The 18,868-nt window shown below is 56.5% G+C and overlaps 3 protein-coding genes across 6 annotated transcripts; 2 read left to right on the top strand and 1 right to left on the bottom strand.

The window, feature by feature from the left end:
• The first annotated feature begins 756 nt into the window (after positions 1-756).
• APOA1 (apolipoprotein A1) lies at positions 757-2,780 on the top strand. The gene is made up of 4 exons (XM_030333489.1): positions 757-840; positions 1,026-1,088; positions 1,284-1,437; positions 2,095-2,780. Exons 2-4 carry the CDS (start codon positions 1,046-1,048, stop codon positions 2,696-2,698), a joined length of 801 nt encoding a protein of 266 aa, XP_030189349.1. The 5' UTR covers positions 757-840; positions 1,026-1,045; the 3' UTR covers positions 2,699-2,780.
• Positions 2,781-4,951: 2,171 nt separating this feature from the next.
• On the bottom strand, positions 4,952-7,658 carry APOC3 (apolipoprotein C3). Of its 4 annotated transcripts, none has more exons than XM_030333380.1 (5): positions 7,579-7,657; positions 7,187-7,316; positions 6,898-6,964; positions 6,608-6,731; positions 4,952-5,497 (listed from the first exon to the last, which is right to left on the bottom strand). In XM_030333380.1, exons 3-5 carry the CDS (start codon positions 6,950-6,952, stop codon positions 5,374-5,376), a joined length of 303 nt encoding a protein of 100 aa, XP_030189240.1. In that variant the 5' UTR covers positions 6,953-6,964; positions 7,187-7,316; positions 7,579-7,657; the 3' UTR covers positions 4,952-5,373. The 4 variants fall into 4 exon arrangements, with proteins under 4 accessions (XP_030189240.1, XP_030189242.1, XP_030189241.1 ...); XM_030333382.1 differs by having other exon boundaries at positions 6,898-6,959; XM_030333381.1 differs by lacking the exon at positions 7,187-7,316 and having other exon boundaries at positions 7,579-7,658.
• A 5,313-nt stretch (positions 7,659-12,971) lies between these two features.
• On the top strand, positions 12,972-15,567 carry APOA4 (apolipoprotein A4). The gene is made up of 3 exons (XM_030333379.1): positions 12,972-13,166; positions 13,532-13,658; positions 14,438-15,567. The coding sequence occupies exons 1-3, from the start codon at positions 13,118-13,120 to the stop codon at positions 15,408-15,410; spliced, it is 1,149 nt and encodes a 382-aa protein (XP_030189239.1). The 5' UTR covers positions 12,972-13,117; the 3' UTR covers positions 15,411-15,567.
• Positions 15,568-18,868: the final 3,301 nt, after the last annotated feature.

Below are 18,868 nucleotides of genomic sequence, written 5' to 3'. Positions count from 1 at the left end.
GTGGGCTGTTAAAAAAAAAAAAAAATCATTTCTTTTTTGCAGAGCTGGTCCTGGTAGACGGGGGTCTGGGTGGGTGGCTAGGGCAGTGGGTAACGTTTTTACATGACAGAAATCAAGCGCTGGCAACTCGCAGTTGGTCTCTAGAATTCATTTTGAAATGCCAGGTCTTCAAAATCTCAGTCTGGGAGCCACTGAGCCCTCCCTCTACACTCTCCCCAGGCCACTCCCTGGCTCCACGGGTCCCCTTAGGCTAAGGGTTTGGGAGGTCTGGAAGAGCCTGGAGAGAGGTATGCTGACCTGCTGGGACAAAACAGAAAACAGGGTGTTGGTGGGAAGACCGTCTGCTCCCTTTGCAGGGGAAGGGCAGGGCGGGTGCAAAATAATCTCCTTGGAATGCAAGGGGACGGTGGGGAGGGCATCTCCTGAGTGGAGGAGTCCCGGCCATCCCTGGCCAGCTGGTGTCTCTTGCCTCCTTCCCTCCTCTCCCCGGCTGCACTGGCACGACAGACACTGGAGGGCACATATCCCCCTCCCCCTCAGGAGAAGGGATGGGTCCAGATGACCCCGACCCTGAGGACCTGCGAGCCTGCAACCACCCCGTGGCCCCCGCCTGAACCCTTGATCCCTGGCCCTGCAGCCCCCGCAGCTTCCTGTTTGCCCACTCTATTTGTCCGGCCCCAGGGACAGAGCTGATCCTTGAACTCTAAGTTCCACATCGCCAGGACCAGTGAGCAGCAGCAAGGCCTGGGCTGGGCTTATCAGCCTCCCAGCCCAGCCCCTGCCTGGAGACATAAATAGGCTAGGAGAGCTGGCAGCTCAGAGACGGCTGGAGCCCTTGAGGTAAGTGCTGCCATCTGAGGCTCGGGGGTCCTGGCTCCAGACTGTCCCCATGCTGGGACTCTGGGTTCTGAGACCCTCTCCCACTCTGTCCTGCCCCCACCCCTGGCCAAAATGAGCGGGAGAACACTGGGCTCCTCCACGCTAGAGGCCTGCCCCGCTCAGCCCGGGACCCTCTTCTCCTCCAGGTCACCCACGTCCCTTCAGGATGAAAGCCGTGGTGCTGACCTTGGCCGTGCTCTTCCTCACGGGTAGGTACCCCGTGCCCCCCAACTTAGGAAGCCAGCCTTTGGCAGAGGGCCCTTCTCCCTAAGTCCCTGTGGGCCACCCTCCTGGGCACAGGGAGCAGGATTTCTCACCCCCTCTTCCCTGCCTCCAAGCCTGGCATTTCAGCGCCGATCCTGGTCCAGAGCAGGCCTGATCTGGGTCTCCCCTCTCACCCGCAGGGAGCCAGGCTCGGCATTTCTGGCAGCAAGATGACCCCCAGTCACCTTGGGACCGAGTGAAGGATTTAGTTACCGTGTACGTGGATGCAGTCAAAGACGGCGGCAGAGAGTATGTGGCCCAGTTTGAAGCCTCCGCCTTGGGAAAACAGCTGAAGTAAGGACCCAGCCTGGGGCCATGGGCAGGGGCAGGGGTTGCGCTTTCTGGGGGACAGAGAGGCCTGTGGGAAGATGTAGCCACAATGGCCGGATCACCTATTTCATGGGCCCCATAGAAGGCCTGAAACACAGGAATGGGATCCCCCAAATGCCCATCATCTCAGAACTCATTTTAGGGAGAATAATATGTGGTAGTGCCGTAGCAAGGGGCAGATCTGTGCTGCCGGCTCAGCAATCACAGCGCCTTTTGCCTGCAAGTGTAACCCAGCCCCTTCCCGTTCTTAGCTACCTGCCCCGCTCCTGCCCAGCAACAGGGGTGGCCGTCTTCAGAGACGACGACGGCCTGGGAGTGTGGAGACGAGGTCCTTGAGGCCCAGCTTTGGGGCCAGGCAAGACTGGGCAGCAAGCCCGGCTTCGTCTCTTACTAACTCCTCAGTCCGTCAGTACAACGGGACGCGGCGGCGATGGGAGCACGGCGGGCTGCCCTGGCGGGGACCGTGTGTAGGGCAAGCTAGGCCGGGCTCTGGCCCCCGGGCTGCGGGACGTCGACAGGTGCCGCTCGGGGCTCACCGCAGGCGGCCCCGGGGCTGGCCCGGGGTGCCCCGGCAGGGAGGCCACCCCTGAGCCCCTCGCTCTCCCCGCCCCACCCCTTCAGCCTGAAACTCCTAGACAACTGGGACACCTTGGGCAGCACGGTCACCAAGCTGCGCGAGCAGATCGGCCCGGTCACCCAGGAGTTCTGGGATAACCTGGAGAAGGAGACGGAGGTGCTGAGGCAGGAGATGAGCAAGGATCTGGAGGAGGTGAAGCAGAAGGTGCAGCCCTACCTGGACGACTTCCAGAAAAAGTGGCAAGAGGAGGTGGAGCTGTACCGCCAGAAGGTGGCGCCGCTGGGCACGGAGCTGCGCGAGGGCGCGCGCCAGAAGCTGCAGGAGCTGCACGAGAAGCTGAGCCCGCTGGGCGAGGAGCTGCGCGACCGCGCGCGCACCCACGTGGACGCGCTGCGCGCGCAGCTGGCCCCCTACAGCGACGAGCTGCGCGAGCGCCTGGCCGCGCGGCTGCAGGCGCTCAAGGAGAGCGGCGGCGCCAGCCTGGCCGAGTACCACGCCAAGGCCAGCGAGCACCTGAGCACGCTCAGCGAGAAGGCCAAGCCCGCGCTGGAGGACCTCCGCCAGGGCCTGCTGCCCGTGCTGGAGAGCTTCAAGGTCGGCTTAATGGCCATCGTCGACGAGGCCACCAAGAAGCTGAACGCTCAGTGACGCGCCCGGGACCAGAGGGGGGCCGCCTCGGGCTCCCCTGGCCTTCGATCGAGTTCTTAGAATAAACGTTTTCAAAGCGGGACGCCCGTGTTGGGCTGCATTGTTTTGTTTTGTTTTTGTGTTTGTTGAAGCTTCAGTTGTGATTTTTAAACAATAAAATGTGCTCCAAAAAACTATAAATTCTTTTTTGGGGGGAGAATGGGAACGGGGTGCGGGCGGCGGAGGGGACGTCACCGCGCCAGGGCCTCTGACCAGGGGACAGGGAGCCGGAGCCCATCAGCTCGGAACCTGGGCCCCTCAGGGTCCTCATGCGAGGACCCGGCCGCTAGGAGTGAGGTAGTGGATGGAGTCCCCTTCCCGAGGAGGCCCAAACAGAGAGGAAATCATAGAGGACCAGGCAAGGTGACAGACAATCCAACGCTGAGTAACCTGAAAACTCCTCATGCGAGAAGAACCGCAGCCCTGTTGGAGGAGGGTCAGGAAACAGGGCTGGCTTTGCTGGGAGAAGTGGGCTCCAGCCGGGTGGGGAGTGTCACCCCACCACCACCACCACCACACACACACACACACACACACACACACACACAGGCCAGGCCAGGAGCCCCGCCAGCACTCTGGCTCTAGGTGGGCTGGGGTGGGCCTCAAGGAGCCCCTGGGGCTGGAAGGATTAGGGACGTGCTCAAACAAAGAGCTTAGCCTTTGCTCCTTCCTTCCTGATGAATTCCAAAAACGAAAAAACAGACGCTTCCCTTTTCTTTTTTTCACAAGGGCAGCATGCCACTCCTCAGGGTCCCGCCCTTTCCAGAAGCAGCGGATGTTTCCTCCAGCACAGCTGTGTAAACCAGCCCTCCCCACCGCGGGGCTCCAAGCCTGACTCAGAACAATAACCCCCACCTGATTACAGGTAATTAGCCCACTTTTATTTCTAAGATGCATTCATATCCGTCATCTCACTGCATCCTCCCCCAAATCCTGGGTAGACCGCCGCTACATCCATGATACTGATGACAAAGCTGAACCTGGAAGTCACAGGCCAGGGCTGAAGAGCTGGATGGGTTCGGTAACCCTTTTCAGACGCATTCTGGGTCGTTTTTTAAAAAAGAGTGCGGTCAGGCACTCGAGTTCACACGGCTGTGCACAGGCGCATGCACGTTCTCAAGCGCACACTCCTATGCGCAGCCGGCCCCCTCTTCACACTCAGGTACTTACCCCCATGTGCGTGCCCAGATTCACAGATCAGAGATCTGGGCAGTGCCCTGATGGAACTTTCCCTGCCGTCTCCCCACGGGGCCTTTTGCCCCCTGCCTCTCCCCCCATCTCCAGCGCGTCTTGCAAACTTCTGGGTAAAGCGGTGGGCTTTTTAGTTCCTAGCCATCAAGAGCCGTAATAGGTGTCAAGCCCAGATCTGGGTGAGAACACTTTCCAGGTGTGGGTGCTGGGATCCCTGGCCCGGCTGGGCCAGAAGAAAAGCCCAGGTGGATTTCCAAAGGGAGAGCAGATGTCTCCACACGGGGCCGGAGGTGCTGATGTCAGCCAGATGTGCCAAAGAGCCTCCTGACACCCAGCGGAGGAGTAACGAAGTGTTTTTCTGTGTCAGCTGAGCAGAATACGAGCAGCTGATCTGAGCTTCAGGTCCAGCTCCGCCATTTGCTGATTCTATGACATTGGGCAAGTGCCTTCACCTTTCTGAACCTCGGTTTTTTCCTTGGAAGAGCGAGGGCCTGCCCAAGTAGTCTGTGGTTCTGGGACTCCCTGACGTGAACATCTGTTGGGGGGTGGGGGCACAAGGGAAACAGCCTCTGTTGGGTAACTTTGGGTTCCTTCTTAGTTCCTGAGACGCCGGATTCCCCCAGGCTCCAATTCTGGTCCCAAGGGGAAATCAGCTCAGCCTAGAGCAACAAGGATGACCATTTACAAGGTACTTTGATGTGCCAGGTGCTCTGCGCAGCCTCATTCATTCATTCATTCATTCAACCAATCTACAGTGGAGTTGGCATTGTTGCACCCACTTAACAGATAAGAAACTAAGGCTGATATAAAATGATGGCCCCCAAACCACAGCCTAGTTGTATCTTATTCCAGCCACTCCCCGTCAGCCTCCTTCCCTCAAGTGTGGCTGAGAGGGCCAGGCGGCCCGGGTAGCACGAGTCAGCTCCACAGAGCTCCACGGACAGCAGTGACAGCTCTGATGACGGAGGGCACAAAGATGCCAGGCACGGTGCCTGGCACAGATCACACACTCAAGTCATGTTGTACAGCATCTGACAGTTTATCAAAGTGTTGTCGGACCTCTTACCCCATCTTCTCCTCCACACAAGCCTGTGGAAGCAGAGTTCTCCTGCCTCCGTGTGATGAGGAAACTTGGGCCCAGACACCACCCGACTGCTAACGGGCGCGTAGGGCACTGGCCCCAGGCCGGCTGAGTGGGACGCAGCCCAGCGCCCACCCACAGAAGAGCCCTGGCCCATTTCCACGCCCGAACACACATGGCACGCGTGGGACGTCCCACTCGCGGCAGCTTCTCATCCAGTTTTATTGGCAGGGCAGGAGGCTTGGGGGCGGGCCAGGTCTGGGGTGGGGCGGAAGGTGAGAATGCCGTCACTTTCAAGCGACTTTTGGGATGGCCCAAGGAGCCAGCGGGCTGGATGGGCAGGAAGACGTGGTGCGTCAAGGTCTCACTTGGCTTCAGAGGCTGGCGTCGGTGTGACGGCAAAGGTCGAATCCCAGAACCCGGAGAACTTGCCTGTAAGCGTGCTCCAGTAGTCTTTCAGGGAGCTGAAGCGACCGGTCATCCAGGCCCTGAGGTAGTTAAATCAGTAAGGGGAAGCAATGGAAGTGGGGGTAAGAGCTCACGTGAAGGCTGCGGGGCCCCTGCCGTATCCCCACTGCCTCTCCACCCTCCCCCTCAACCTCCTCCAGCAATGCCCCTGACACCTCAGGCCAAGACCCTTTCTGCTGTCACCTCAGGCAGAAGAGATGCTGGAGGGGGTGATGGGACCCTAGCACAAGTCCAGCTTGTTTCTCCAGGGTGGGGCAGACCTCAGGTCACCATGGGTCTGAGGCCAGCTGGAGGGGAGTGGTTGAGTGGGAGATTTGTAAAGCCTGGGCTGTCATTCTATTTGAGGCAAATGATGCCCGCCAGGGTTGCACAACCCAGTGGCTCCGAGTGGGGTGGGGCAGAGGGAAGCAGTCTCTCTTTTGGAAAATCCTCAGAGGATGAATTAGCTGTGTGATCTGGGCGGCGGGGGGGCGGAGGGTGGGGGGGGGGTCCCTTAACCTCTCTGAGCCTCCATTTTCTCATGTGCAAAATGGCACAAACAATACCCACTCCACAGCCGGTTCTGAGGACTGTGAAATTCTGTGAGCGCCTCAGCTATGTGAATGCTGGCCAATTCGCAGTGGAGGTGCGGAAGGGAGCAGGAGAGAAGAGAGGACTAGAAGGCAGGGCAGGATGGGAGAGGAAGCACAGACTTCTGTTCACACGGGCCCCAAGTCTTGGCACAAGGCAGAAAGACACACACACACACACACACACACACACACACACACCAGGCTGAAAATTGGATTGGGTGGGACCTCCCAGCCAACCTCCACCAGAAAAAGGGAGTGGGAGCAAGAGCTAACAGGGCCTTCCTTAGAGCCGTGCAGAGAGCCTGGAGAAGGGAGGGCCCACAAAGGGAGAAGAGGCCAGGAGGAGATGAGGGGAAGGAAGGCTACAGCCCGCCTCCACCTCTCCAGCCCGAGAAAGCCCCGTGAGGGCCCCGTTCCATAGACCAGAGCATGGAGGCTCCGAGAGGCACAGGTCCCGGTGGGTGTGGGCAAGCCACAGCCCCACTGCCCGGGCTCTGCTGAGTCAGGGGCGGGAGGGAGCCCAGAGCCGGCACCGAGCACCGAGACGTGAGGGTGTACCTGGCCTGCTGGGCCACCGGGAACTCCCGCACGGTGGTCAGTGTGTCCTGGGCGGTCTTGGTGGCATGCTGGACGTAACCCTGCATAAGGCCCAGAAGGGAGGGGTCCTCCCCCTCTGTAGCTCCTGCCGGGAGAGCGGGGTGGAGTGAGATAGACTGGCCTCTGGGGAGCACTTCGCCTCTGCCCAGCCACCGGCCAGGGTGTGGGATCCTCAAGCCATTCCCAGGTCCTCCAGGCAGACGGCTGCCCGCCCCTCCCTATCCCTAGCCCTGTCCCCACGAGCTGCTTACGGGCAGAGGCCAGGAGCACCAGGAGGGCAGTGACGAGAAGGACCCGGGACTGCATGGCACCTCTGTCCTGCGGGGAAGTGTCTTGAGAGGGGTACCCCAAGCCCCCCACCTCTGGTCCTCCCTGGGGAGGTGGTGTGGCCCCTGCCGTGGATCCTGAGCTGGGTCAAGCCAGGAGGAGAGAGGGCCTGCTGCCAGCTAACACGGCAGGTGAAGGGCTTTCAGCCAGGGGCCTCGGGCAGAGCCAGGCTGGGAGAGAGCGCGGGGCCGAGGGCCGGAGCAGAAAACCCACCAGACCAGGAATCAAGGCACCCGGGTTCTGGCCTGGTTCCTGCCACTAACACGTTGTGTGACTTGGGGTAGATTCCTGTCCCTCTCTGGGCCTCGGTTTTTCTGTCTGGGGTCTAAGGCTTCTTCCAGTCCTAAACACAGAGTGAGGGAAAGCGCACGGATTTGGAGCCAGTTCCGGTCCTGCTGTGAGCAAGTGCCCTGCCTTCCATGAGCCTCGGTTTCCCCCAGTGTGCAACTGGAGGTGCTGGCCGCTTCGCTAGCCCCGGGGCTTCCTTGGCTCCAGCAAGCTCTTCTCCAGTCTGTGCTGGCCGGTCTGGGCAGGGACCGTCCTCTGCCCCTCGCCATCCTGCCTCTCCTTTCTCCCTCACCCTCCTCCTCCCCAGGGGGCATTACCTGGAGCAGCGGTTTCTTGGGATGAACTGAGCAGGCAGACCCGAGGGTTCTGACCTGGTTTATATTGTCTCCAGGGCAGCGGACACAGAGGGCCCAGTGAGCTGGGCAAAGGTCACCTGCTGATCAGTCTAGACCAGGGCCCGAGGCAGGGTGCCCAGACGCAGCCAGGCTTGCTGGGAGAGTTGGGAAATCTCTAGGTGCCGCGGTGACCACACTGCTCTCCTGCCACCCCTGCAGCCCAGAGGGGCTCAGGGACTAGGCATACCCCATTTCCTCCAAGCGGCCTGGCTCCCCAGGGAGAGGTAGGGGAAAGGCATTAGGGGAGAAGCCAGGGGTGTCTGGGCCACCGCAGCCCTTCACACATGCCTTTCAGGTCCCTCCCCGCCCCCCGCCCCCTGGGCCCTGGAAACAGCCTGGAAGGGGTGGGGGCTGGATTGAGAAGGTGATGGGCTTCTTCAGGCTTGAGAACAACTCAGTATTGGGGTGGGGTGTCGGGAGTGAAGTCACCGAAGACCTATGGGCAGAGGCTTGTGTGGGGAGGGGAGACAGAGTTGACTCCACACAGCCCCCTCCCCTGCATCGACGTCTCTTCTCCAGGAGCCTCTCCAGCTGAGCCCAGGGCAGGGGGTGGTGGGAGAACAGCACAGGCTGCTCTGAGCCCAAGGCCTTTCCCCCCTCCTCCTCCCCTTGCCCTCTGGACCCACTGATAACATTTCCTGGGGCAGGAGCTGGGGTTCCAGGCTTGGGCCTTCCCCAGACAGCGACAACTGGGACTGATTGCCAGCACTGAGCACCTCTCACCTCGGGCCTTGGTTTCCTCAGCTTTGAAATGGCAGCCCTCAGAGCCCCCTGGCTGGGAGGGGAGCTGGAACGAACCGAGTTTGTGGTGAGGCCAGTCCGGTGGGGAGAGGGGACAGAGGAGTTCTGCAGGGGCTGTCCAGGAGAGGACTCGGCCTTACCTTCCTCGGGGTAAGGTGGCCCTGGGCCCGCAACAGGAGCCATAACCTGGATCAGGGAGGCTAATAAGACTTTGAAGCCAAGAAATCCCAGGTTCAAACGATGCCTGTGACTCTTAAGTCATATGACCCAGGAACCGAGACCTAATACCTCAGAGCCTCAATTTGCTCCTCTTGTAAAAGGGGATAGAATGCTGATACGCCAAGAGTTGTGGTACAAAGTAAATGAGGCATGTACAAAGCAACTGGTTCATGGAACAGGCTTGATAAATCTCTTTCTTCCTCCCAAACACCTTGTCTATCCCTAGACAGCATAGTCTGAAGGCAGGAGGAAATAGGGCTTTTGAAAGCAGGCAGCCATCTTCTCAGGAAGAAGCAACTAACTCCATGGTGTGAAATCAGAGGCCTGAGAAAGAGGCCTGGCTCCACCCTCAGAATTCTTTGTTTGCTAAGACTTGACCTTTCTCCATTAGAAGTTCATTCCTTTGACTTAGATCTTGTATTCTGTTAAAATGCAAATAGATTTCTATGAAGTAGATATTAACGATCCCATCTGGTAGATGAGAGACCTAAGGCTCAAAGGGGTAGAGATGTCCCCGAGTACATACAGCACATCACTGATAGAGCTGGAAACCAGAATCCAGGTCTTCAAATACCAGTACTGGTGCTAGGCAGCTTGGAGCGATGAGACCCTTGGAGATTTATCATTCACTCAGACCTTAGAGTAAATCAGTTTCAGATCTCTTCCTGAGCACAGATTTTGGTGATGGGGTGGGGAGGAAAGGACGCTGATCAGGTCGCTGAAGGATCTGCGCACCGGGGAGGGTAGACAGCAACTTGTGCCCATGTCACTCTTCTGTTCTGGCCTGTCCCTCGGCCCCAGAGGTGAAGGCCACAGTGGGAATCCAGGTTCCAGGCTGGGTCAGAGTACAAAGTCCTCGGTCCCTGCGCCTGCTAGAATGGGCTGGCTGGATCCCTTGGCCCTGGACCCTCCAACTCTCTTTCCCTGTGTGTGGAGGGTCTGGAGGAACCTGTCCTCTCTCTCACATGTAGCAATGGGCCCCCTGAGGCCAGGGAGGTCAGAAGATGGGGGCAGAGAGACCCAGCAGGGTCGTGCTGAGCTGGGCAGAGAACCCAGGTGTGTGGACCCATGCAGCAGGGGTGTGGCATGCCATGAGTCCTGGGACTTTTCCTCTTTCAAAGGGCTTGGCACAATTGAGTGCCCCTCCTGACAGCTCTGGCTTGGGTCTCAGTAGGGCTATCTCGGGAGGGGCCCTCTCAGGGGCCAGCCTAAGCTGCCTCGCTCTCCTTTCTCTCTCTCTCTCTCTCTCTCCATCCCACGCTGGCTCCCCTGGGATGAGGTGGCTGCTCTGGGCCTGGCCCGCAGACTGGCTGTAAGGAGTCACCAGTGGTGGTAAGGAGGGGGCGGGAGGGAGGCTTGAGCAGCTGGGGCCAAAACTGGTCCTCTAGGGCTAGGCTGATTCCTCGCTAGCTTCCTTGCGTCTGGGCGAGGCTTAGCACAGAAGCCTCTGTGATCCATGCCCCTGCCATTAGGCTGGATGGGGAGCCCCGATTCAGCCCTGCCAGCCAGAGGATCTGGTTCCCCATGCCTCTCCATGCTGGAAGTTCCTCCTATTATCCCACCCAGATCCTTCCTGCAACAACAACAGGAGCTACCCCTCTTTAATTCTGCCCTGTGGGGAGGGCCAGAGTGGAGCATCTGTGGGGAATATGTCCATGTGACTTGCCTGTCTCTGGCTGGTCTTGAGCTCTCCCCTCCTGACTCTGAGCTCTGGGCTGACCCCTGGTTTTGTCCCTGTGGGGTGGACAGGAGGGTGGCCGTAATGCTGGACTTTCAACCTCATTGTGTTACCAACCATTAGGGCCGTCTATTGCACACACAAGGAGAGCGAGGCTCAGAGAGGCACATGATGTGCCCAGCATCACATGGGCCCCCTGTGTCCACCCATGGGGCCGTCTCTTGTCTCATAGGGTCAGGTCCTGCAGGAGAGGCCAGCATCTGTGCCCAAAGAGAACCAGAGGCCCAGCCGGAGGCCGAGCCCGCGGCTCGAACTCTGTAAGACTGGGCACTCGTTCTTCCCCTGTTCCCGGTGCAAATCTGTTTACAGACTGATGCAAAACGTGCCCACTGACTTGGGGAAACATATGCATTCAGTAATGGCATCCACCCACGACATGTCAGGAAGCAGCACACCCGCCTCGTGGTTGTGGCTGTCGCACAGGCCGGCACCGGTCCCTTAGCGAGATGCCTTAGCTTTGTGCCCACAGACAGCTGAAGTGTTTGCACACTTATGTGAATCTGTGCACGTCCTGGCAGATGCTCTCAGACATGCTCAGCGGGGTACAGACACTCCCAGTGTGTGTACGCCCAGGCAAGTGAGACAGGACCTGTCACATGCTGGTGGCACCTGTTGTTCACACTCCAAGTCCAAGAGGTCAGGCCGCAGCTGAGATGTTCTGGGTGACTCATTGCTCTTTTCATCTCTGGCCCCGGGGGAAGGGATGGGGGCACTGAGCACTGACCTTTGCACCCACCCGAGACTGGACTGTGCCTGACTGGGGAGCAGGAACAGGAGCGATAGGCCAGTGTGGCAGGGAGGTGAAATGTGGCTAGTGCTGTTCCTAGACACTGTTCCCAGCGTGACACACTGTCTCACTGATTCCTCATTATTCTACGCCCCGCTGAGGCAGCTGAGACTCAGAGAGATTAGGAGATTTTCCCGAGGTCACGTGGACAGTAAGTGGGAAGCCCAGACGCAAACCCATGGAGTCCGACTCCAGAATCTGAGCCCTTCACAACTACCGCAAGATAGGGACAGCTGTCCAGGAAGGCGGGGCTCCCTGAGACTGGAGGCGACCGCGGGCAGTATGGGGACACGGCAGGGCACAAGAGGCTGAAGGCCTTAGCTGTCTTTAATCCCATGAGACATCAAGCCACTTATGGAGTATGAAAAATGGAGGCCCGATAAATCAGGGTTAACACAACTGTGGGCTGTCGTGATGGCGGGTGGCCAGGAGTCCACCCGCGTGTCGGGCCCTGTGCTCTCGGATCAGAGCCAACAGTGCAGTGGGAATGAGTTTCCTCTCACAGTCACTGCAGGGGGCATGGTCTAGCAGAGGGGCCCATGCAGAGCAGGCCGCGTTGTCTTCTTGGTGGATGGCTTTCTGTAATCGTGTGTATGACCTCATTGTAGAGAACGATAGAAGTCTCCTAGAAGACCTCCTGCCCCCATCCCCCGGCCCCCAGTGAGAAGTCCCCTAAGAGGCTCAGGTCCTGAGATTCAGCACAGGCTGACTGCTCCCACCCAGGGAGTGTGGCTAAGCTTGGGAGCCATTTCCCCTGCATCGTACCCTACCTTGGTGATCCCTAGAGGGCTGGGCCTGACTCTGCCCTCTCTCTGGAGGGATGAGCATTCTACTGGACCCCCTGCCAGGGCCCCAATCAGGAAAACAAGGTTATTATTAATAATTATTATTAATTACAACGACTGTGTAGTGCTTATTCTGAGCCAGGCGCTACACCCATTGCACGAGCAACAGCTCACTTATTATGCCCAGCAACCCCGTGTTCGAAGGAGAAACTGAGGCTCAGAATTTGGCCAAGTTGAGTCACTAGGCCAAGGTGGCACAGCTGGGCAGCAGCGGGACATGAAGCACACTTAAAATCAACCCCTTCAAGGGGTGCCTGGGTGGCTCAGTTGGTTGGGCGTCTGACTTCAGCTTAGGTCATGACCTCGCGGTTTGTGAGTTTGAGCCCTGCATTGGGCTCTGTGCTGACAGCTCAGAGCCTGGAGCCTGCTTCAGATTCTGTGTCTCCCTCTCTCTCTGCCCTTCCCCTGTTCGTGTTCTCTCTCTCTCTCTCTCTCTCTCTCTCTCCCCCTCAAAAATGAATTTAAAAAAAATTTTTTTAATTAACCCTTTCAATACGGGGTTCTGCCCACTCCACCGACCTGCCCACTCGCCCTCCTCCTGGGCGCACCTTGACCAGAGCTCTGGATCTTAGCTTGCTGTCCCTGTGAGCCTGGATGTCCTAGTCTAGTGTCTGGTGCTCTGAGATGGAGTCAGTTTGCGAAATGTGTGGGGCGGGGGGACTCTTTCCCCTGAGGCAGACAGAGGAGGTGTGAACTTTACTCCCCAAACCTGGCTCAGATCCAGAATTGTCAGCAGGGCCCCTGGGGCATCAGTCCCTCCCTGGCTCGGGGGTTCCCTGGGCCTCTTGCCTCCCACAGCTCATGGCTCCCCACCCTCCCTTCATACTGGGTGGGGCATGAGCACAGAACAGCTTCTTCTGACTGCTGCCCAAGCCTCAGTCCACTGCCAGCTTCCACGTTGTCTTAGAGTCACAAAAGTCCAAGAGGCTTCCTGGGAATGTGTCATCTTCCAGCGTGGAGTCACACGGGGGAGGGAGGCGGGGAGGGCAGGCTGGTGGGAGTTTAAATGGCTGGCTGGCTCTGAGTTTTGGTCAGTTCGGACAGCAGCACAGGTGGAGCTGCCTGAGAGCCTCTCCCGTTGCGCCGTCTGATTCCAGAAAGGATCCAGTGCAGCCCGGCGAGAAGCCCAGGATGTTCCTGAGGGCTGTGGTCCTGACCCTGGCCCTAGTGGCTGTCACCGGTGAGTAGGAGCTTCCTCTGGATGGGGCTCTTGGGCAGGACCCTCTGCCGCATCGAGTGGGCAGGATGGAGAGTCGGAGGCCCAGGCGACAGGACGGTTCCAAATGCCTGTCATCCCCCAGTTGGACACAGAAGGCTGCCCACTTGCCACTCGGTTCACAGGAGGGCTGGCCTATTGAGAATGTTCTGCCCGCTGGCGTGAGTGCCAGCCCCGTTTCTAACTTCCCAGATTCTAACTAGGGAAGCACAGAGGAGGAGATCAGCGGTCAGGCTCCCCCACCATCAGCTGGTCTGCAGCTCAGGGCTGGTGCAGAGGGGCAAGGAAGGAGATAGGTCCTCATGAATCACTGTCTGCTTCCTGCCCAGGTGCCCGGGCTGAGGTCAGTCCCGACCAGGTGGCCACCGTGGTGTGGGACTACTTCAGTCAGCTGAGCAACAATGCCAAGGAAGCCGTGGAACATCTCCAGCAGTCTGAGCTCACCCAGCAGCTCAAGTAAGAAAGACACGACTTGCGGGGCGGGGCTTCTTAAAGGCCATGCAATGCGGCAGCCAAAGGCTGAGCTCAGAGGCAGGAGACCTGGGCTTAGGATGCCCACTGCCCTGCCACTAACTCACCCAGTGGCCCTGAGATCTCTGGATCTGGGATCCACATGCAGACAGGGGGTTAGACTGATAATCCCTAAGGAATCTTCTGCTTTAACCTTCTAGACTGTGCCAAATGGCCACGTCTTAGCATTGAGATGCATGGAAGAAAGGGAGGGAGGGAGATGTCACGGGAGCTGGGTCCTAACACATTCCAGAAAGACGGGCCCCTGGGACATCATGGGAAGGGACGTGGGGATATCTGGGGAGCCTGTGAGGACAGGCACATACAGGGAAACCCGTATTTTGAATCTGTAAAAGACACTGGGAGGGGTCCAGAGCCTAACATCCTATCAATGAATGTGACCTATGTCATAGTGCACCTGTGCTGGGAAGGACTTCAAAGTCTGCCCTTTCTACTTCACAGATAGGGAGGGGAAAGCAAACCCCTGGAGGTCACATGATAGGTGACTCAAGGTCAGGGGGAGACTCAGAGATAAAAAGTAATAACTTAGTCTACTGCATCCACCCTCTCAAACCATGGTCTGCCGCAGGGAAGACCACAGAGCCGAGCTGGGTGAACTCAGTACCCTTGAACACTCACCTGTCTTAGGCAGGTATATAAGGAGACAAGGTCCTGGCACGGAATGCCAAGTGTAACGGTGGCCCTCTTGTGTCCTTCCTCTGTAGTGCCCTCTTCCAGGACAAGCTTGGGCAAGTGAACACCTATGCGGATAACCTGCAGAAGAAGCTCGTGCCCTTCGCCACTGAGCTGCACGAACGCCTGACCAAAGACTCGGAGAAGCTGAAGGAGGAGATTCGGAAGGAGCTGGAGGAGCTGCGGGCACGGCTGCTGCCCCACGCCAACGAGGTGAGCCAGAAAATCGGGGACAATGTGCGCGAGCTGCAGCAGCGCCTGGGGCCGTACGCGGATGAGCTGCGCACCCAGGTCAACACTCACGCCGAGCACCTGCGGCGCCACCTGACGTCCCACGCGCAGCGCATGGAGGCCGTGCTGCGCGAGAACGTGGACAACCTGCAGTCCTCACTGACGCCCTATGCAGATGAGTTCAAGGCCAAGATCGACCAGAACATAGAAGAGCTCAAGGGGCATCTCACGCCCTACGCCGATGAGCTCAAGGTCAAGATCGACCAGAACGTGGAAGAGCTGCGTCGCAGCCTGGCTCCCTACGCGCAGGACGTCCAGGAGAAGCTCAACCACCAGCTCGAGGGGCTGGCCTTCCAGATGAAGAAGAATGCCGAGGAGCTGAAGGCCAAGATCACGGCCAATGCCGACGAGCTGCGGCAGAGGCTGGCGCCGGTGGCCGAGGACGTGCGCGGCAAGCTGAGGGACAACGCCAAGGGACTGCAGGAGTCGCTGGCCCAGCTCAACAGCCACCTGGACCGGCAGGTGGAGGAGTTCCGCCGCAACCTGGGGCCCTACGGCGACACCTTCAACAGAGCCCTGGTGCAGCAGGTGGAGGAGCTCAGGCAGAAGCTGGGCCCCTACGCAGGCGGGATGGAAGACCACCTGAGCTTCCTGGAGAAGGATCTGAGAGACAAGGTCAACTCTTTCTTCAGCACCCTCAAGGAGAAGGAGAACCAGGACACGCCTCTGGCCCTCCCCGAGCAGGAGCAGGCGCCAGGCCCTTTGGAGAGCTGAGCTGTCCCTGGTGCTCCCGCGCTACCAGGAACACCTGCCCTGCCCGGCCACCGGTCTGTCTGTCTGTCCCAAGGCAGTTCTTGTACAAGCTTGAGGACACATGTCCAGTGGAAAGACACACTACCTCTCGCTACTCAATAAAGCTGCTGAGAAACTAGTCCATTCTGGTCGCAGCGTGCCTTCTCGGCGTTGGTGGGCCTGAGCTGGGTGAAAATCATGGCTTGGCAAAGCTTGGCAGGGGCCGGCAGGGGATACTTTGAGGGACACCAAGGGCTGGGGGGATGAGATTGCAGGAGGGGTGAGGGCAGGGAGTGCTGAGAGGGCTTTCGAGGGTGCTCTAAGGAGAGGTGGAAAAAGATGTCACATGTTATCCAAAGACGAAATGTTCACTTAGCCGGCTCTATCCACCCTTTTCATACATGTTCTGACAACGGGGCTCACTCTCTCGTGAGTTCCCAAGTACAAGAAGAATGCTCTGATTTGGTTTGGGGAATCCATCTCTGTATGAGAGGATGTCCAAGATATTTTAAGCAAACGAAAGCCAGGTTCTGGATGTTATGCATTATACAACCCCGTTCAGAAACATATGTATATTTGTATGTGAATGTGTAAGGAGGTAAAAAAAAAAAAAAAAAAAAAAAGTCCGTTAATTCAACAGCTAGACCTAAAATTCTTCTCAGAGAGAGAATTGTATTTGGTACTCCATGTTGGCTGCTAAAGAGGAAACGTTAAGGAACAGGCTGGAAAGAAATGGATTCTGTGCATGCCCCGTACAGGCATTTGAGGCAGTGGTAAATAGTAGGAAAGGAAGGGAGGTTACAGAAGAGAAAATAGGGAATGAGGAATGTCCAGTGGCAGAAAGTTATAATACAGGCATTGCAATAAAGCTGATACTCTGCGCTCCCTAGTGCTAGGTGCTTTTATAAAACACAGTGGAGGGGTGCCTGGGTGGCTCAGTCAGTTAAGCGTCTGACTTCAGCTCAGGTCATGATCTCACGGCTTGTCAGTTCAAGTCCCATGTTGGGCTCTGTGCGGACAGCTCAGAGCCTGGAACCTGTTTCAGATTCTGTCTCTCTCTGCCCCTTCCCCGCTTGTGCACGCTCCCGCCCGTTCCCGCTCAAAAATAAATAAACATCAAAAAAACAAAAACAGGGGCACCTGGGTGGCTCAGTTGGCTAAGCATCTGACTGCGGCTCAGGTCATGATCTCGCGGTTCATGAGTTCAAGCCCCACGTCGGGCTCTGTGCTGACAGCTCAGAGCCTGGAGCCTGTTTCCGATTCTGTGTCTCCCACTCTCTGCTCCTCCTCCACTCACGTTCTGTCTGTCTGTATGTCTGTCTCTCTCTCTCAAAAATAAACATTGAAACAAAACAACAATAACAACAACAAAATCCCCCAGCCCCCCATGGTATATGTACATTGACTCATATACTCCTCCCAACAAACTGTAACATTGAAGATACAGCAGATAAGGAAAAGGCAGTTCAGAATGGTAAGGTACATTAGGTAACAAGTGGTGGAACGGAGTTTCAAACCCAAGCAAGCCGTCCAGCCCCCGAGAACCCCACAGAGCAGGGGCGATGCCCACCACACGAGGGGCAGATGGGTTCTGCTGGATCATATTCGATTCTTGATATCTGACTTCCATGGGAGAAAGAAAACTGAAAGCTTAGGTGGTAAATTCATCAGGGTTCATCTCAGAAAGGTGAGATATTGCTTTCCACTTCATATATTTTATATAGTATTGGGATTTTAAGATACTATTTAGTATTACCTTTTTATTGTGGTAAAAACACACACACACACACACACACACACACATATATATATATATATATATATAACATAAAATTTACCATTTTAACCATTATATAATTCAGAGACATTAATTACATTCACAATGTTGTACAGCCATCACTGCTATCTCCAAAATTTCTTTTTTCATTAAAAAAATTTGTTTATGTTTTATTTATTTTTGAGAGAGAAAGAGAGAGACAGAGTGTGAGTGAGGGAGGGCCACAGAGGGAGGGAGACACAGAATCTGAAGCAGGCTCCGGGCTCTGAGCTGCCAGCAGAGAGCCTCATGCGGGGCTCATACTCACGAACCATGAGATCACGACCTGAGCCGAAGTCAGATACTTAACCGACTGAGCCGCCCAGGTGCCCCTTTCCAAAATTTCTTTATCATCCCAAACAGGAAACTCTGTATCCATTAAGGAATTCCACATTATCACCCCCCACGCCAGCTTCTGGTAACCTCTACTCTACTTTCTGTCTCTAGGAGTTGACCTGTTCTAGAGAATATGCATAAGGGAATCATACAATATTTGTCCTTTTGTGTCTGGCTTCTTTCACCTTTCACTTACCATAATGTTTTCAAGGTTCATCCATGTGGTAGCATGGACCAGAATATCTTCCTCCTCCTCCTCCTCCTCCTCCTCCTCCTCCTCCTCCTTCTTTTTCTTCTTCTTCTTCTTCTACTTCTTTTTTTTTTTTTTAAAGGCAGAATACTATTCCATTGTATGTATAGACCACATTCTGTTTAGGCACTCACCATTGATGGACTCCTGGGTTGTTTCTACCCTTTGGCTATTGTGAATAATGCTATTATGCTATTTTCAAGTCTCTGCTTTCAATTCTTCTGTGTATATATCCAGAATCAGAATTGCTGCATCATGTGGTAATTCTATGTTTGATTCTTTTTGAGGAAACGCCATATTTTCATGCAAATGTTTTACATTACCGTCAACAGGGAACTGGGGCTCTTTTCTCCTTACCCTCTCCAACACTTGTTATTTTCTATTGTTGTTTTAATAATAGCCATCCTAATAGTATTACTTTCAAAACTATAAACAAACAAACAAACAAATAAATTAATACATATTCACCAGAGCTACTCCGGGATCCAGGCTTGACCACATAGCAAGACTGAAACACTTAAACCCAGAAGAACCATGTACTTAGAGTCCCCTGCAAGTGCCGGGTAGGGGGTGTTTCCTGGACTTCTGCACAGCCCACATCAATATCGCCCAGTGCAGTTTGTCCAGAGCCCAGCACAATCTCAGGCCTGAAGCTCCCCCAACCCCCCGTGGCCCCTCGGGTGACCCGGATGTGATGGACTCCTCTACAGGCATGGGCTAGTGCCCCCAAAGAGTGTCAGCCAGCCCTGGTGTGGGCTGGGCTGAGACACTAGCCACACACCTGCACCCATCCCCAAAGCTCAAAGGTCAGAGGTCATTTGAGAACGTCAGAGAGGTCACTACCCCTGAGGTGTCTGGTGATGGAACGGCCTTGATTAGGGAGAGGAGAGCACAACAAGGCAAAGGAAGGGTGTGGGGCCTGCTCTCCTCCTGAACCCACAGGGCCTTACTCCTGTTGAGGGATTGTTCCAGCCCAGTCAAAAACAGCGGGGATGCTGTGTTCTCTTGGTGTTATCATAGGACACCCCGTGATCCCAG

The sequence above is a fragment of the Lynx canadensis genome, chromosome D1 (genome assembly GCF_007474595.2).
Source record: "Lynx canadensis isolate LIC74 chromosome D1, mLynCan4.pri.v2, whole genome shotgun sequence".
In the NCBI taxonomy this organism is placed as follows: Eukaryota; Metazoa; Chordata; class Mammalia; order Carnivora; family Felidae; genus Lynx; species Lynx canadensis.
Note: the sequence above shows the minus strand (reverse complement) of the source record. Positions and strands in the feature narration are given on the sequence as shown.